We start from the raw sequence: 13,390 nt of genomic DNA, 5'->3' as shown, positions 1-13,390 counted from the left end.
TCAATGTCATTATTATAATCATTCTTTAATTAATTATGAATTCCTGCACACTTAGAAAAATGTACATAAGTACAAAAATCATAAGTACAATTAAATCCACATAGTGAATAGTTCTAGCTGAATGTTTAACTATGAATTTTAATTAGTTTGATATAAAAATAAAGTACCTTATTTCCTGTTCTGTTTAACAGCCAAATCAGATGTACTGAACAGACGTTAAAAAGTAACAGTATTTTTTTTTCACTCCAGGCCTTTCCCCTGGTTTGATCTGACTGCTGTGCAACTCAAGGAAACTCCCTTTAGTCAGCAGCTCTCAACCAGTACTGCTCTCCAGGACCACCTTACCCTTCTATACTGTGATTCATTTGGCATCTCCCTAACCAAAAAACAGCAGCCAGTGGTCTCCAGAGGCTCTCCCTCCCAATAAGAGAAGAGACCTCAGGAATCAGGGGTTTTTTCCCTTCCACAATGGTTGTACCCTAATTATCACAATTCACATTAGGAATCATGTGATTACATTGTGTTTGCCACATGTTGGGCATTAAGGAATTAGAAAATTATACTGATGTTCTTTAAAATATAGAATAAAACAAGAAGTCTTTTACATCAGTATATTTGGGTATGTCTGGCTTTTGGAAGCAACCAAAAGAAACTATATAACCTGACACACTTAAGTAAGACGCTTCCCTAGGAAAGCCGTGTTAATATAAATTATTTCACTTCTAAAAGCTAAATTATTAGCTGTTTAGACAGTATATATTGCAGCTTGTTCTCCTGTAGCAGTGAGTAGCTGAAAAACGATACAGCTTGCTTTTCCTACCATTTTGGATAAAGAAGTAAAATGTGTGGTAAACAATCTTAATTGAATTATGACTCATTTCATGCTTATTTCAGCTATATATGACTGTTCTGGAATTATCTTATTTAAAGCTGTTCCCATTTAAACCATTTTATTTTTTATTTGTATTTATTTTTTTAATGTTTTATTTATCCTTGAGAGAGAGAGAGAGAGAGAGAGAGAGAGAGAGAGAGAGAGACGAGCATGAGCGAGGGAGGGGCACTGTGAGAGAGGGACACAGAATCCAAAGCAGACCCCAGGCTCTGAGCTGTCAGCACAGAGCCCGACGTGGGGCTCGAACTCACGAGCCGTGAGATCGTGACCTGAGCTGAAGACAGATACTTAACCGACTGAGCCACCCAGGCACCCCCATTTAAACCATTTTAAACCACAAAACCATTTTTATAAATGGCTGGCATTTATATTACATGGCTAAAAATAATTTTGCAAAATATAGATATTATTCCTACACTGCAAAGTTATTGCCTTTACATTTTGCAAATACTTTATGTCAGTTATAATAGAGTAGAAAACAATAGCAGTGACCATCAGGTTGAGAAAGGAGGACACTGACTATGCTTTGTCATTGAACAGGACAATTGTTTGCTAAACGCTAAAGTGCTTTTGAACAAAACTGTTCACTATACTTGTAAACCACCATTGTGTTAGATTAATCATTTACTTTTTTCTCTTTTGCATAATTGTGAGCCAGGCAAACTCAATGGTATGTTGTAGAATGGTTTGAGATAAAATTTCATTGATCCAATGTGGGAAAAAAGTAGATGCATCATCAAATATTAACAGTTGGTACGAATGCTAACTTGAGGTACTGTTCCTTTTCTCAGTACAAAAAAAAAGAAATTGATTCCTTTTTTTTTTTTTTAATTTTTTTTTTTCCCAACATTTATTTATTTTTGGGACAGAGAGAGACAGAGCATGAACAGGGGAGGGGCAGAGAGAGAGGGAGACACAGAATCAGAAACAGGCTCCAGGCTCTGAGCCATCAGCCCAGAGCCTGACGCGGGGCTCAAACTCACGGACCGCGAGATCGTGACCTGGCTGAAGTCGGACGCTTAACCAACTGCGCCACGCAGGCGCCCCGAAATTGATTCCTTTGACTATTCATTCAGGTGTAGGGAACTGGACAGGGTACATCATTGCCTTTCTGGATTATGGTAGCCCTTTAGTGGCTTTTAGGACTAAGAAGTGAGGCTGGGAAGAGAAAGAACAGTTAAGCCTGTAAACTAGAGAGGAACTGGAGTCATTCAAGCAACACGAACTATTTTATCTTTTTTTTTGAGCAGTCAGTTATGGGTAGACTCTGAATTCATTCATTCATTCTTTCATTCAATTTCTTTCTTTTTGTTTCTTTCTTTCTTCTTTCCTTCCTTTTTTTCTCTTTCCTTTTTCTTTCTCTCTCTTTTTCTTTCTCTCCTTTCTCTCTTTCTTTCTTTCCTTTCTTTTCTTTCCTTTACTTTCCTTCCCTTTCCTTTCCTTCCTTTCTGTAAACCCTACCCCCAATGTGGGGCTCAAACTCATAACCCTGACATCAAGAGTTGCATTCTCTACTGACTGAGCCAGCCAGGCACACCCTGAATTTTATTTTATAAAGGTCTGGAAAGTACCACATAAAAGAGCCTGGTAAACAAACTCCAGTCCGTATTCCATAGTCCAGTGGTACTCCTCTAAGCCATGTTGTTTGTAAGGATAAATATAAATTTTAAAAAATATTAAAATTTTTTTCTCTGATGCAAAAAATGAAAGAACTCCCCTCCTCCCTTTCCTTACAACATTTCCTTTACAAAACATGTAATTTAAGTCATTTTTCTGTTTTTGACATGTACATAAATCTTCTAAAAAGTTGAGTAAGTCACCTACCAGTTTTACATCCCAAGACTGTCTGTTTGGGGGGCTTTGGGGCCATCTCTTTGAAATGTGAGCATTAAGGAGGATGGCACCTTATCTCTTGGGCCTAAGTGCCTGGCTCCAATAGTAACTTCATGTTTGTCATAAAGATATGAGAAGTTTTCTTTTTCTTTTGGATACAGACAGTTAACATGTAAGTAATGGATTCTGTCTGGCTGGCTATATAAAAGGGTGAGATCTCCTCGACTTTGCAGTCTTCTTTAGCAGCTTGCCTGTGATATACATCACTGACTGATTTAATGCTGATTCAATAATACAACTGTTTCTTTTTCTGCATTTGTCGAGAAGATTATTTAGGTTGGCAGGAGATTTTACTTTTAATTCCATTTCCCTAACATGTTCCTATACCAGATACATTACTGAAATTTATCAGGAATCCTTATAATTACCCAGAAAGAGAAATATTGATATCTTTGTTTAAACATGGAGCTAAATTGAAACCCAAATAAAAGGAAGGTGCTGCGAGGTGCTGACAGAACTAGGGGTGGAGCCAGGAGTTCTGACTCTGATCCTTAATGAAGAAGATAAAAAGAGAACCCAAAAGACCATACTTCTTCCCCCAAGTAGTTTAGTTTGATCTTTCAGGTAAGTGAAATGGCTCTTCCCTACGGTTCAGTGTAATACAATGCTTCATTCTTTTCAGGGGCAGTTACTTTTGGAGCATAGTCCTGTAATCCTGCTGCTTGCACAAATTCAGATAAGGTCAAGGAATCAGATTTTACCCCAGTATGACCTTTTTGCTCTAAAAATAAGCCTATATTGTCCCTGTAGGGAAGGGTGATGGTGCGTCTGAATAATGGCTCTTCAATTCCCAGTAGCTCCCGTGTATGCCGAGAAATTACCTAAAATACAAGAACAATTTTTTTAATGGGGTTAACTGAAAATATAAATTAAAGAAGCTTTATTTATTTTCCTAGGCCTTTTGAATGGTAACCTTTTAAGTTATTTCTAAGGGAAAATAAAATAATGAAATAACACATGGAAATGCTTACTAGCCTGGCCTTCTCAAAATAAAGTCCTTATAAGAAACATCAAATGATTTATTACCTTTTTATAAGTTCCATTTAAAGGTGTTTCTAGGCTCTTGGCAATGGCTTGCCACGGATGCGTTCATTTCTTTCTTTTGGCTGAGCAATCTGATCAGCCATATGAGCAGATAATATGTTCAGATTAAGAGCCATGACTGTCTCTGGGAAGGTTAATACATAACTTGTCTATAAGGGGCTCAGTTAATTTGCAATTAAGAAAAAAATAATAACTCAAATAGTTACTTAATTTGTTTGACTAAAAACAAATCTCAAACACTAAAAAGCAGACATTAAAGTTCCAGCTGTTTTATTAGAATTAGAGATCCAAATTACTACAGGTGGCTCTTAAGAATTCTCATTTGTAATTGATGCTGCTACACCGAGCACCTTGTTAGGTCAGCACCTCACCCTGAGTGCCCCTGACCAGAGCAGGTTCTTTCACAAATTCACTGAGGTTAACAGATGGTGCCCCCAGGAGGGACCCTGTAATCATAGACAGATTTATTCACTATTAACCAAAAGAACTATGTGCCTACTGCAGGCTGAGAGAGCCCAATACTGTTTAATATTCTAATGCAGAAATTAAAAGTGTTACAAAGCTACTGGTTAGATGTGGAATCAGGAAATAAAATCTAACCGTCTCTCATCTAATTCTATGTCTGAAGTTCATCAATGGACCATGAGGGACCTTTGATGGGCTATAAATTAATATAAAACTGTGAGTTCTTTCATTAGGTCTGATAAATGATAAGCAGCAGATCTTATTTTTGCCGAAGACTTAGAGCAATTTACTAGTAACTTAAGTTAGTAAGGATTACAGGAATACAGATATTTATGAAGATTATAAGAGTTTCCTAAGGATTCTTAGTTCTGTGTTCTAGGATGGAGCCTCATGTTCAATGCAAATGGTCTCATGCAGAATCTGTCTAGTTTTCAAGAGGATTCTATTATTACTATATCATCATTTTATTCTGTGTTGATTATGGTTTTTAAAGGCTGCTATTCTTTTATTTGTAAGCTACGGATAGTTTTGCTTCATCATTAACAATATAATACATACTGTTTGTGGTTACCTTATGTATGTAACTATGCACATTTACATAATTGGAACCTATAATTAAACCTAAAGATGTCGGGGTGCCTGGGTGGCTCAGTCATTTAAGTGTCAGACTTCGGCTCAGGTCATGATCTGGTGATCCGTGAGTTCGAGCCCCGCGTCTGGCTCTGTGCTGACAACTTGGAGCCTGGAGCCTGCTTCAGATTCTGTGTCTCCCTCTCTCTCTGCCCCTCCCCAGCTTGCACTCTCTCTCTTTCAAAAATAAATAAACATTACAAAAATTTAAAAAAAAACCCTAAAGACGTCATCATTATGGTTCAAATATGAATTATCTATACCACCATTATTAAAACAGATTGTATAGTCTCCTTAAAATCTGCTTGTTGATTCATATAATAATGTTGATTAAACTTTTTTTTAAGGTTATTTATTTATTTTGAGAGAGAGGGCGGGGGGGGTGCAGGGGAGGTAAGGATCGGAGTGGGAGAGAGAATCCCAAGCAGGCTTCATGCTGTCAGCACAGAGCCTGATGGGGGGCTTGAACCCACAAACCATGAGATCATGACCTGAGCCAAAATCAAGAGTCAGACACTTAACTGACTGAGGCTTCCATGTGCCCCAACAATGTGGATTAATCTTAAATGCATTTTGCTAAGGGAAAGAAGCCAGACTCAAAGGCTATATATTATTTGATTCCATTTATATGACATTCTGGAAAAGGCAAAACTATAGGGACTAAAAACAGATTAGTGGTTGCCAGGGATTGGGGTGAGGGGATAGGCTGACTACCAAAGGGACACAAGGGGGACAGAATTGTTCTTTATGGTTCTGTGTGGTGGATACATGATCCTGTGCATTTGTCAAAACCCACAGAACTATAGACTGCAAGGAGTGACTTTATGCAAATTTTTAAAAAGCCAGGACGTCTCAGGAACCCATATAGAATATAGGCTGTGGACAAATGAATATAATTGTATTACAAAGTAAGACATAATCTCACTGAAGGAGATAGGGAAGAAAGTTATTTAGCTGACCTAAATAACTTTGAAAAACAGTGCTTTGTCTAGGTGGTGTAAGGCTAAAGACAAGAACAACTGTAGACAAACACTGTACTCTGTTGGTAATTTGTTTCTCATATACATATTTATAGATAAAGAGAATCAGGTTTCTCCTATCAGAGAAAGAAGTTATAAAGAAGCAAAGTAGGGTAGGGAATCGGAAGGATGGGAAGGCTAGAATGAACCCAGTGGTGCTGGACTAGAGTCAGAGATAACAGGATGAACTCATGCTTACAGAAATAAATAGAAATTTGTATCTACATGAGATTTGCATATCTACGTATGTTTCCTACATCTTTCTGCTCAGAGTGCCTAGAAGTAATGATACTCCCATAGCAACAAGCACAACTGGTGCTACATCGTGGTTTCTAAATTCCATTCCCTGATAAAAGCAACCAGGGCTCCTGGGAGACATGGCTGCTTCCAGAGCTGCAGCAAAGAAAGTAAAAAATGAGTCTGAAGTGATGTGTAGTGCCAGAAAGTACTAGAAAAAAATAAGGGGAGCATTGTCCAAAGGACACATGGGCCAAACTGAAAGAACTCCCAAATGGGAGAGAAGGGACAATTAAACATAGAATTGCTTACAAAGCATTCCAGTTAAACATGGAAGGAATGAGGGAAATAGAAAACCATCATCAGAACAACACAATACTAACTGTTGCAGGCAAGAGTTTAGCATCCATCATGGATGCTAAAATTAGTGGGCCAGACTTTAAGGAGAAACCAATTTGCATAGCCTCAAAGTGTCTTCTCCAGCATATTTATTACTGTGGTCGTTTTACTATATGTCCATAAGCTCTGGTACTCCTCCCTCCAGGAGGTGGATCTTAATTTCTGTGTCTCTGAGTGTAGGCCAGGCCTACTCACTCACTCCTAGTGAATAGAATATGAAAAGGGAAACACAATAACTTTATAATGAAGAAACCTGGCAGATGCCACCTTAATCAGGTGATAAGGTTCACATCTCCAGTAATATAGCCCATTGATATCATGTACTCCCTGATGAGATGAAAAGGGCTCATCACCTCTGTGATCTCTTGTTTCATGGGAAACATCAGACAAACCATAATTGAGGGAAGTCTTCAAAATACCTGGCCACTACTTTTCAAAGTGTCAAGGTCGTGAAGACAAAGATCAAGAAACTGTCACATAGGAGTGCCTGGGTGGCTCAGTCAGTTAAGCATCCAACTTTGGCTCAGGTCATGATCTCATGATTCATGGGTTCGAGCCCTGCATCAGGCTCCACACTGCTAGTGTGGAGCCTGTTTGGGATTCTCTCTCTCTCCCTCTCTCTCTGCCCCTGACCAACTTGCGCTTCTCTCACTCTCAAAATAATTAAATAAAAAACTTTATGAACAACAAAAAAGAAACTGTCACATATTGGAGGAGACCAAAGAAACAATGACAACTAAAGGCAAAGTGGTATCCCCAGTTGGATACTGGAATAAAAGAAGGACATCAGTGGAGAAATATAAGAAATCTGAATAGAGTCTATAATTTACTTAGGAATACTGTACCAGTGGTAATTTCTTTGTTTTGATAAATGCCCCCATGGTTACATAAGATGTTAACATTAGGGAATGCTGTGTTAAGAGTACATAGGAACTTTGTACCATCTTCGCAACTCTTCTATAAAACTACAATTATCTGAAAATTGAAAGTTAAAGAAAAATATTTTGTCTTGTGAGAATCTGCTCACATATTATTAATCTGTGCTTTTCAAATAGTTTGAAACAAGGCAAGTGTAGTAAAATTGCTGGGATATAAAGTTTATGAGGTTATATTCTATAATATAAAATCATGCATACAAAAGGAATAAGCAGTTCACCTATGTTCTTCCCCAAATATTTCCCAAGAGTTCTTTTGTTCACTTGATGGAGTGAACAGTTAAAAATATTTTGAGAATTGGGGCACCTGGGTGGCTCAGTCATTTGAGTGTCTAACTCTTGATTTAGGCTCAGGTCATGATCTTGCAGTTGTGAGATTGAGTCCTGCATCAAGCTCTGAGCTGGCTGTGGAGCTTGCTTGAGATTCTCTCTCTCCCTTTCCCAGTGTCCCTTTCCCCTGTGTGTGCACGTGTGCTCTCAAAAATTTTTTTGCTTTGAGATTCTCTAAGAGACAAAGCTGAAGCAGGTGTAATGCTATCTTGTTTAGCTTGTCCCTAGAATAAATATGATTGACTTCCTTTCCCCTTTTTACCAAGCTAATGCATCACTACAAATGGGAATGATAGGATAGTGGTTTTAAGAGATCCTTTGGCCAGGTTCAAAGAAGAATTAGTGCTTCGTCCCTTCTGTACTCCCCATCAGTCTCACCCACCCCACTAGCTCTTTTGTCATCTTCTCAGTACGTTGGAGAAAGAGCAAAGGGAATGGTGAGTTCTTTCTACAGGTGAGGCATGAATAATTGCATAATTAAGGAAGTTGAAGAGAATAGAAACTGGCCATATGTTAACTGCAAGGCTTGTAAATGGGATGCACCATTCAAATGGGGTTCAGTTTCTTATCAGCATGCCTAGAATTTTGCACTCTCAAGCCACCAGCTCTTTTCCCAGTCCTGCTATTCTGCCCAAGTCCATGAATGATGATACAGGAGAGTTATCATGGAAAAGTGCATTACACTATGTAAGTTTTGTTATGGGATGAATTTTGGATGTACTAGGTGTTGTAATTACAATGGTAGAACTAAAAGTGCTTATTTATCAGTAAAAAAGGTATCTATAGCATGCTTAAGTGTGGGGGAATGTGATAAAAAAAGATGTGACTGCTGATTGACCTATGAGCTGGACCTGGGCACCCAGAGGCTCCTTACCCCCTTCCCTGTCCTTGGAATGTGGGCTCCACTTGCCTTCCCCGCTTCCTGAGGCTGCTCTAAGGACATGGCCTTGGAAAGGTGATGTGGTGTTGAAAACACTTGCACAGTATACATGACTGACCCCTGTTAGGGCTTCTTTATAAACTTTTGAGATTTAGAGGACAGGCATGGAAATCATTCATCTTGTTGCCACCCAGGAGAAACCTCATATGTAAATTCTCTTTGTTATTATTAAAACTGCCACCTACCAACCTGGAGTGGCCTACATGTTTCTTCAGCCTCTCCCTGCCCTCTGAGTACAGGGGCCAATTTCAGACGACACAAGAGAGCTCCCAAAAGGGTTGAGAACCAACATTAAGTTCATGTGTGATCTCTAAAAAGTTACCTGTGTCATAGTGTATAATTAGCTTTTTTAAGTGGACCTATGTGTCAAGCAAAGCTTATCTAAGATACCTTTAAATGTCTTAATTTTTATTACTCTAGTGACCTCAAGGAGAGGGTCACACTTTGGTGACTTTGATAAATATTCTGAAGTTTGCTTATTCAAAGTTCTTGAGGTATAAGGATAGACCACTGGATTCATCATTTGAGGATTTCAATTTTTTAAAAAATGTTTTACTTATTTATTTTGAGAGAGAACGAGCATGAGCAGAGGAGGGGCAGAGAGAAAGGGGGAGAGAGAGAATCCCAAGCTGTCAGTGCAGAGCCCAACAAGGAGCTTGATCTGACGAACCATGATATCATAACCTGAGCTGAAATCAAGAGTCAGACCCTTAAGTGACTGAGCCACCCAGGCACCCCAATTTTTCTTTAACTGAGCTTTATACCCAATATGGGTCTTGAACTCACAACTGAGAGATAAAGAATTGCATGCTCTACTGACTGGGCCAGCCAGGTGTCCCTTCTCCTGCAAGACCAGAAAAGGATAATTAGAATTTTTCTTATTGCATTGTTGATACTGTATTTTTGGAATCAAAATGTCAAAGAAGCAAAATGAATTGGCAGACTCTGAAAAATGTTTTCTCATAAGAAGCTGAAATTCTTGGTATTTAAACATTTCAGGAATTTGTATTACAAGTTACTAATTTGCTAATTCTGTTCCTTATTTTTATTTAGAAAATCCAGTACACTATTAATGTAAGTTGAAATTAGAGCTCATACACATAGTTGTATCATCTTGGAACATAAAAAGAGTAAGATATTTATCTGGTGGTACTTGGTAGCTATGTGAGGGTATGACTGGAAATACCAACTTGTAATAAGTGGTCTTTTTCTACAATACAGTGCTCTATAGGGAAACATTAAACACAACTCACCTTCATGTCCTCAAAATCTGTTATCCCCATCTGAGGGAGGTTTGAGCAGTTTACATGAATGAGTTTTCGGCCACTGATGAAGTTTGTGGTAAAACACTCCTGTTAGTATAACAAGAACATCACTCAAATGATTTATGGCAAATAGCAGGAAGTTGGGAAGGAGAAGAAAGAATTGGGGGAAGAGAAGGAAGGGAGAGACAAATCATGTTTGTTTCTGGTTCAATACAGAGAAAAAATTTTAATTAAATTTTAAAGCAAATTGAAATTTAATAATAATCCTAATAATCCCACATTTTTTTCCACCTGAGCTCTTGATTAAATTTCACATTGCTCATATATATATATATATATATATATATATATATATATATTTTTTTTTTTTTTTTTTTTTGCATGATACAACCAATGCTTCTTTCATTCCTCAATTACATTTCTAAGTACTGGGGTGCAAAAGATTACAGATCTTATGCTGTTTTGGGCAGCCTAAGAACATAGCTGGCATCAACGAAATAAGATTTTCTCTTATCTTTTTTTCCCAGCTTCCTTTTTTAAAATTTTATTTTTATTTTTTATTGAAGTATAGTTGGCATTAACTCTATCTTTTTAATAGAACTACTCTTGATGAACTATTTACATTAATACTGTTAGGTGCTCATGATACATATGACATTTTTGGGGCAGACACTTAAGATTAGTAGTACAAGTTAAGGGAGCTGACACTAAACTTGACAAAGTACCAAAAGTCTACCTTGGACAAAATCTGTCAAAAAGAAAGATACTTATCTATGAAAAGAGGCCTATATAATTTTTTTAGTCTTTATTCAAGAATTACAAAGAAGTATACTTACTGTGATAAATAGGGAAACAGATGTGACCCTCCCTTCCTCTATCAAAATACAAAATACATCAGTAGAAAGGCCAAAATTAAAATCCAAGTTACCTCTACCATAGTCCAGGACTTTTCTATGCTCCTTCTAGGGAAGAAGAAGCAAGAGCTCAGGTAAGGGTAAGAGGAATAAGAGGTAGAAAGATGAGAGAATGTGATCTTTAAAAACATTATTTTTGTATACCTTGTACTGAGGAAAGCCTAGCTTGCTAATCCACTCTGCAACTTTCTCTGGGCTCCATTTAAGATACTCAAATTGTAGCTCTATACTTTCTTTTGGCGAGGTTTCTTCATCTTTGTGTGCCAGTTCCTTCAACTCTGGGGACAAATCTTCAACTATTTCACCAAAAGGCTCCCCCAAATCCCTCTGATAATCTGAGACATATGCGTAGAAGTCACTACTGGTATCAGTAATCTCAAACAGTCCATTATGTTCTTTGGAGAACTCATAACTTGTACTTATTGAGTCTATTTCACTTATTGTGGGAGACCCAAACATAGAATCTCTTTTAGCTTTCTTGCTTTCTTTTACCGACCACGTTCTTGTTTGATAGTCAGAGTACTCTAGCTGATCCTTGTCTACAGACTGCTTAAATTTAACTAGTTCTGGCCAATCTTCCTTGGAAAATTCTACATGTGTCTCTTTTCTTAGTGGTAGTTTGGCTTTATCAGGTAACTCTAGATCTTTCTCTGTAGCTTCCTCTGTTTGTGTCTTCTCTTGAACCTCTGGTTTGGTCTTCTGTGGCAGCACTTGACCTGTTTCCTCAGTTGATTTTCTTGGTTCTTCCTTTGGAAACTTTGGTTTAGTCTGTCCTGGTGGCTCTAGACCTTTCTCCTCTGTTGGCTCTCTTACTGTCTCCTCTGATTTGATCTTCTGTGGTGGTGCTAGTCCTATCTCCTCAGTAGATTTTCTCTGCTTATCATTTTGACCTGATGATTTAGTGTCCTCTAGTGGTTCTAAAACTTTCTTCACAGTTGATTCTCTCAGTATCTCTTCTTGAACTTCTGGTTTTGTCTTTCCTGATGGCTCTAGACCTGTTTCCTTGATTGATTTTCTTGATTTTTCCTCAGGAAATTCTGATTTGGTCACTTCTAGTGGCTCTAGAACTTTCTCCTCAGTTGATTTCCTTTGTGTCTCTTCACTAGACTTAGTTGGTTTCTGGTCTAGAAACTTTGATTTAGTTTGCTGAGGTGGCTCTGTCTGTTTCTCCTCAGTTGATTTTCTTCCGTCCTCCTCTGGAATCTCTGATTTAGTCTCTTCTGGGGGCTGTGGACCTGCCTCCTCAGTAGAATTTCTTGGTTTCTCCTTTGGAAACTCTGCTTTAGTCTGTTGAGGTGGGTCTGTCTCTTTCTCCTCAGTTGCTTTTCTTTGTATTTCCTGTGGAGCCTCTGTTTTAGTCTCTTCTGCGGGCTCCAGACCTGACTCTTCAGTTTCTCTTGGTTTCCCTCCTGGCAACTCTGGTTTCGCCTGCTCAGATGGTTCGGTCCTGTCCTCCCTAGGTGACTCTCTCTGTGCTTCTTTTGGAATCTCTGGTGTGGTCACTTCTGGCGGTTGTAGATCTGCCTCTTCAATTGATTTTCTTGGTTTCTCACTCGGAAATTCAAGTTTGGTCTGCTCTGAAGTTTCTAGACCTGTTTCTTCATATTGTGCTCTAAGTGAATCCTCCAGAACTTCCAATTTGGTCTCTTCTGGTAACTCTAAATTAGTCTCACTAATTGAGGCCCCTTTGGTCTCCTTTGGTAGCTCCAGATATGTTTCCTCAGCCAACTCTATGAGTACATCCTCTCTAAGATCTAGTTTGGCCTCCTCTGGTGACTCTAAGCCTGGTTCTTCCTTATCATGCATAAGGACATCCAAATCCTGGAAGAGCTCTTCCATCTTTCTGAGTGTTTCTGACTGTGCCTCCCGGGACATCCCTGGATCAGTCTTGCTAGAAAGGTCTATCTCTGACTCCCTGGGAATCTCTTCCTCAGACATGCTGGTCGGTTTTAGGTGTAGGTATACATTCTCTGGCGCCCCCAATTTGAGGTCCTCTTCCTCCGCCTCTGGTTGTGGCTCCTGGTCAATCTGTAGCTCCAGGCCTACTTCTGCCGTGGTGTCAACTTCGCCATCTTGAGCCATTTTAAGTGACCTAGGCAGTTTGAGGTCCTCATACTCCAGGTCTCCTTCATCCGAGCCTGAATCGTAATATTCTGGGACTTCAGCCATGACGCACATTGGCCGACGCGCTCAGGCCTCCTAGCAACCCCAACTTCCGATAGCGTCTCTATGGATACCATGATTTCCGGTCGGGTCTTCCTGAATTTTCCCAAGGTTTTGCTTGTTCTGTCTAGCCCTGACTAAAAACCTGCGTTCAAAAGCACGCAGTCACCCTCCCCGCGTCAGCGTCACCAGCCTCCGCTGCCCAAAGCCCCTGCGGCCCCTGGGGGCCGGCACTCGGCCCCTTCCGGCCCGCGGGCCCCACTC

The 13,390-nt window shown here is 39.2% G+C and overlaps 2 protein-coding genes across 3 annotated transcripts in view; one reads left to right on the top strand and one right to left on the bottom strand.

The window, feature by feature from the left end:
* TMED8 (transmembrane p24 trafficking protein family member 8) overlaps window positions 1-13,390 on the top strand; it is a 69,544-nt gene that overhangs the window by 21,272 nt on the left and 34,882 nt on the right. The window contains exon 7 of one of the 2 annotated variants that reach the window (XM_030319667.1): window positions 250-958. The exons of the other annotated variant lie outside the window; for it this stretch is intronic. Within the exon in view, the coding sequence (XP_030175527.1) occupies window positions 250-427 (178 nt within the window). The 3' untranslated portion in view covers window positions 428-958. Of the gene's footprint in view, window positions 1-249; window positions 959-13,390 lie in introns of those variants that run through there. 2 annotated transcript variants of the gene reach the window in all.
* On the bottom strand, window positions 2,382-13,387 carry SAMD15 (sterile alpha motif domain containing 15). Its single transcript, XM_030319665.1, has 3 exons — window positions 11,108-13,387; window positions 10,038-10,136; window positions 2,382-3,606 (listed from the first exon to the last, which is right to left on the bottom strand). Exons 1-3 carry the CDS (start codon window positions 13,139-13,141, stop codon window positions 3,370-3,372), a joined length of 2,370 nt encoding a protein of 789 aa, XP_030175525.1. The 5' UTR covers window positions 13,142-13,387; the 3' UTR covers window positions 2,382-3,369.

This window comes from Lynx canadensis, chromosome B3 (assembly GCF_007474595.2).
Source record: "Lynx canadensis isolate LIC74 chromosome B3, mLynCan4.pri.v2, whole genome shotgun sequence".
In the NCBI taxonomy this organism is placed as follows: Eukaryota; Metazoa; Chordata; class Mammalia; order Carnivora; family Felidae; genus Lynx; species Lynx canadensis.
The sequence above is the reverse complement of the archived record's forward strand: the minus strand, read 5'-3'. Positions and strand labels throughout refer to the sequence as shown.

Coding starts and splice junctions, on each gene's coding strand:
- SAMD15 (XM_030319665.1), bottom strand. CDS start 13,141: ATGTGCGTCATGGCTGAAGTCCCAGAATATTACGATTCAGGCTCGGAT. Junction 10,137..11,107: donor TAGGCTTTCCTCAGTACAAG/GTATACAAAAAT, acceptor TTATACTAACAG/GAGTGTTTTACCACAAACTT. Junction 3,607..10,037: donor CAGATTTTGAGGACATGAAG/GTGAGTTGTGTT, acceptor CTTGTATTTTAG/GTAATTTCTCGGCATACACG.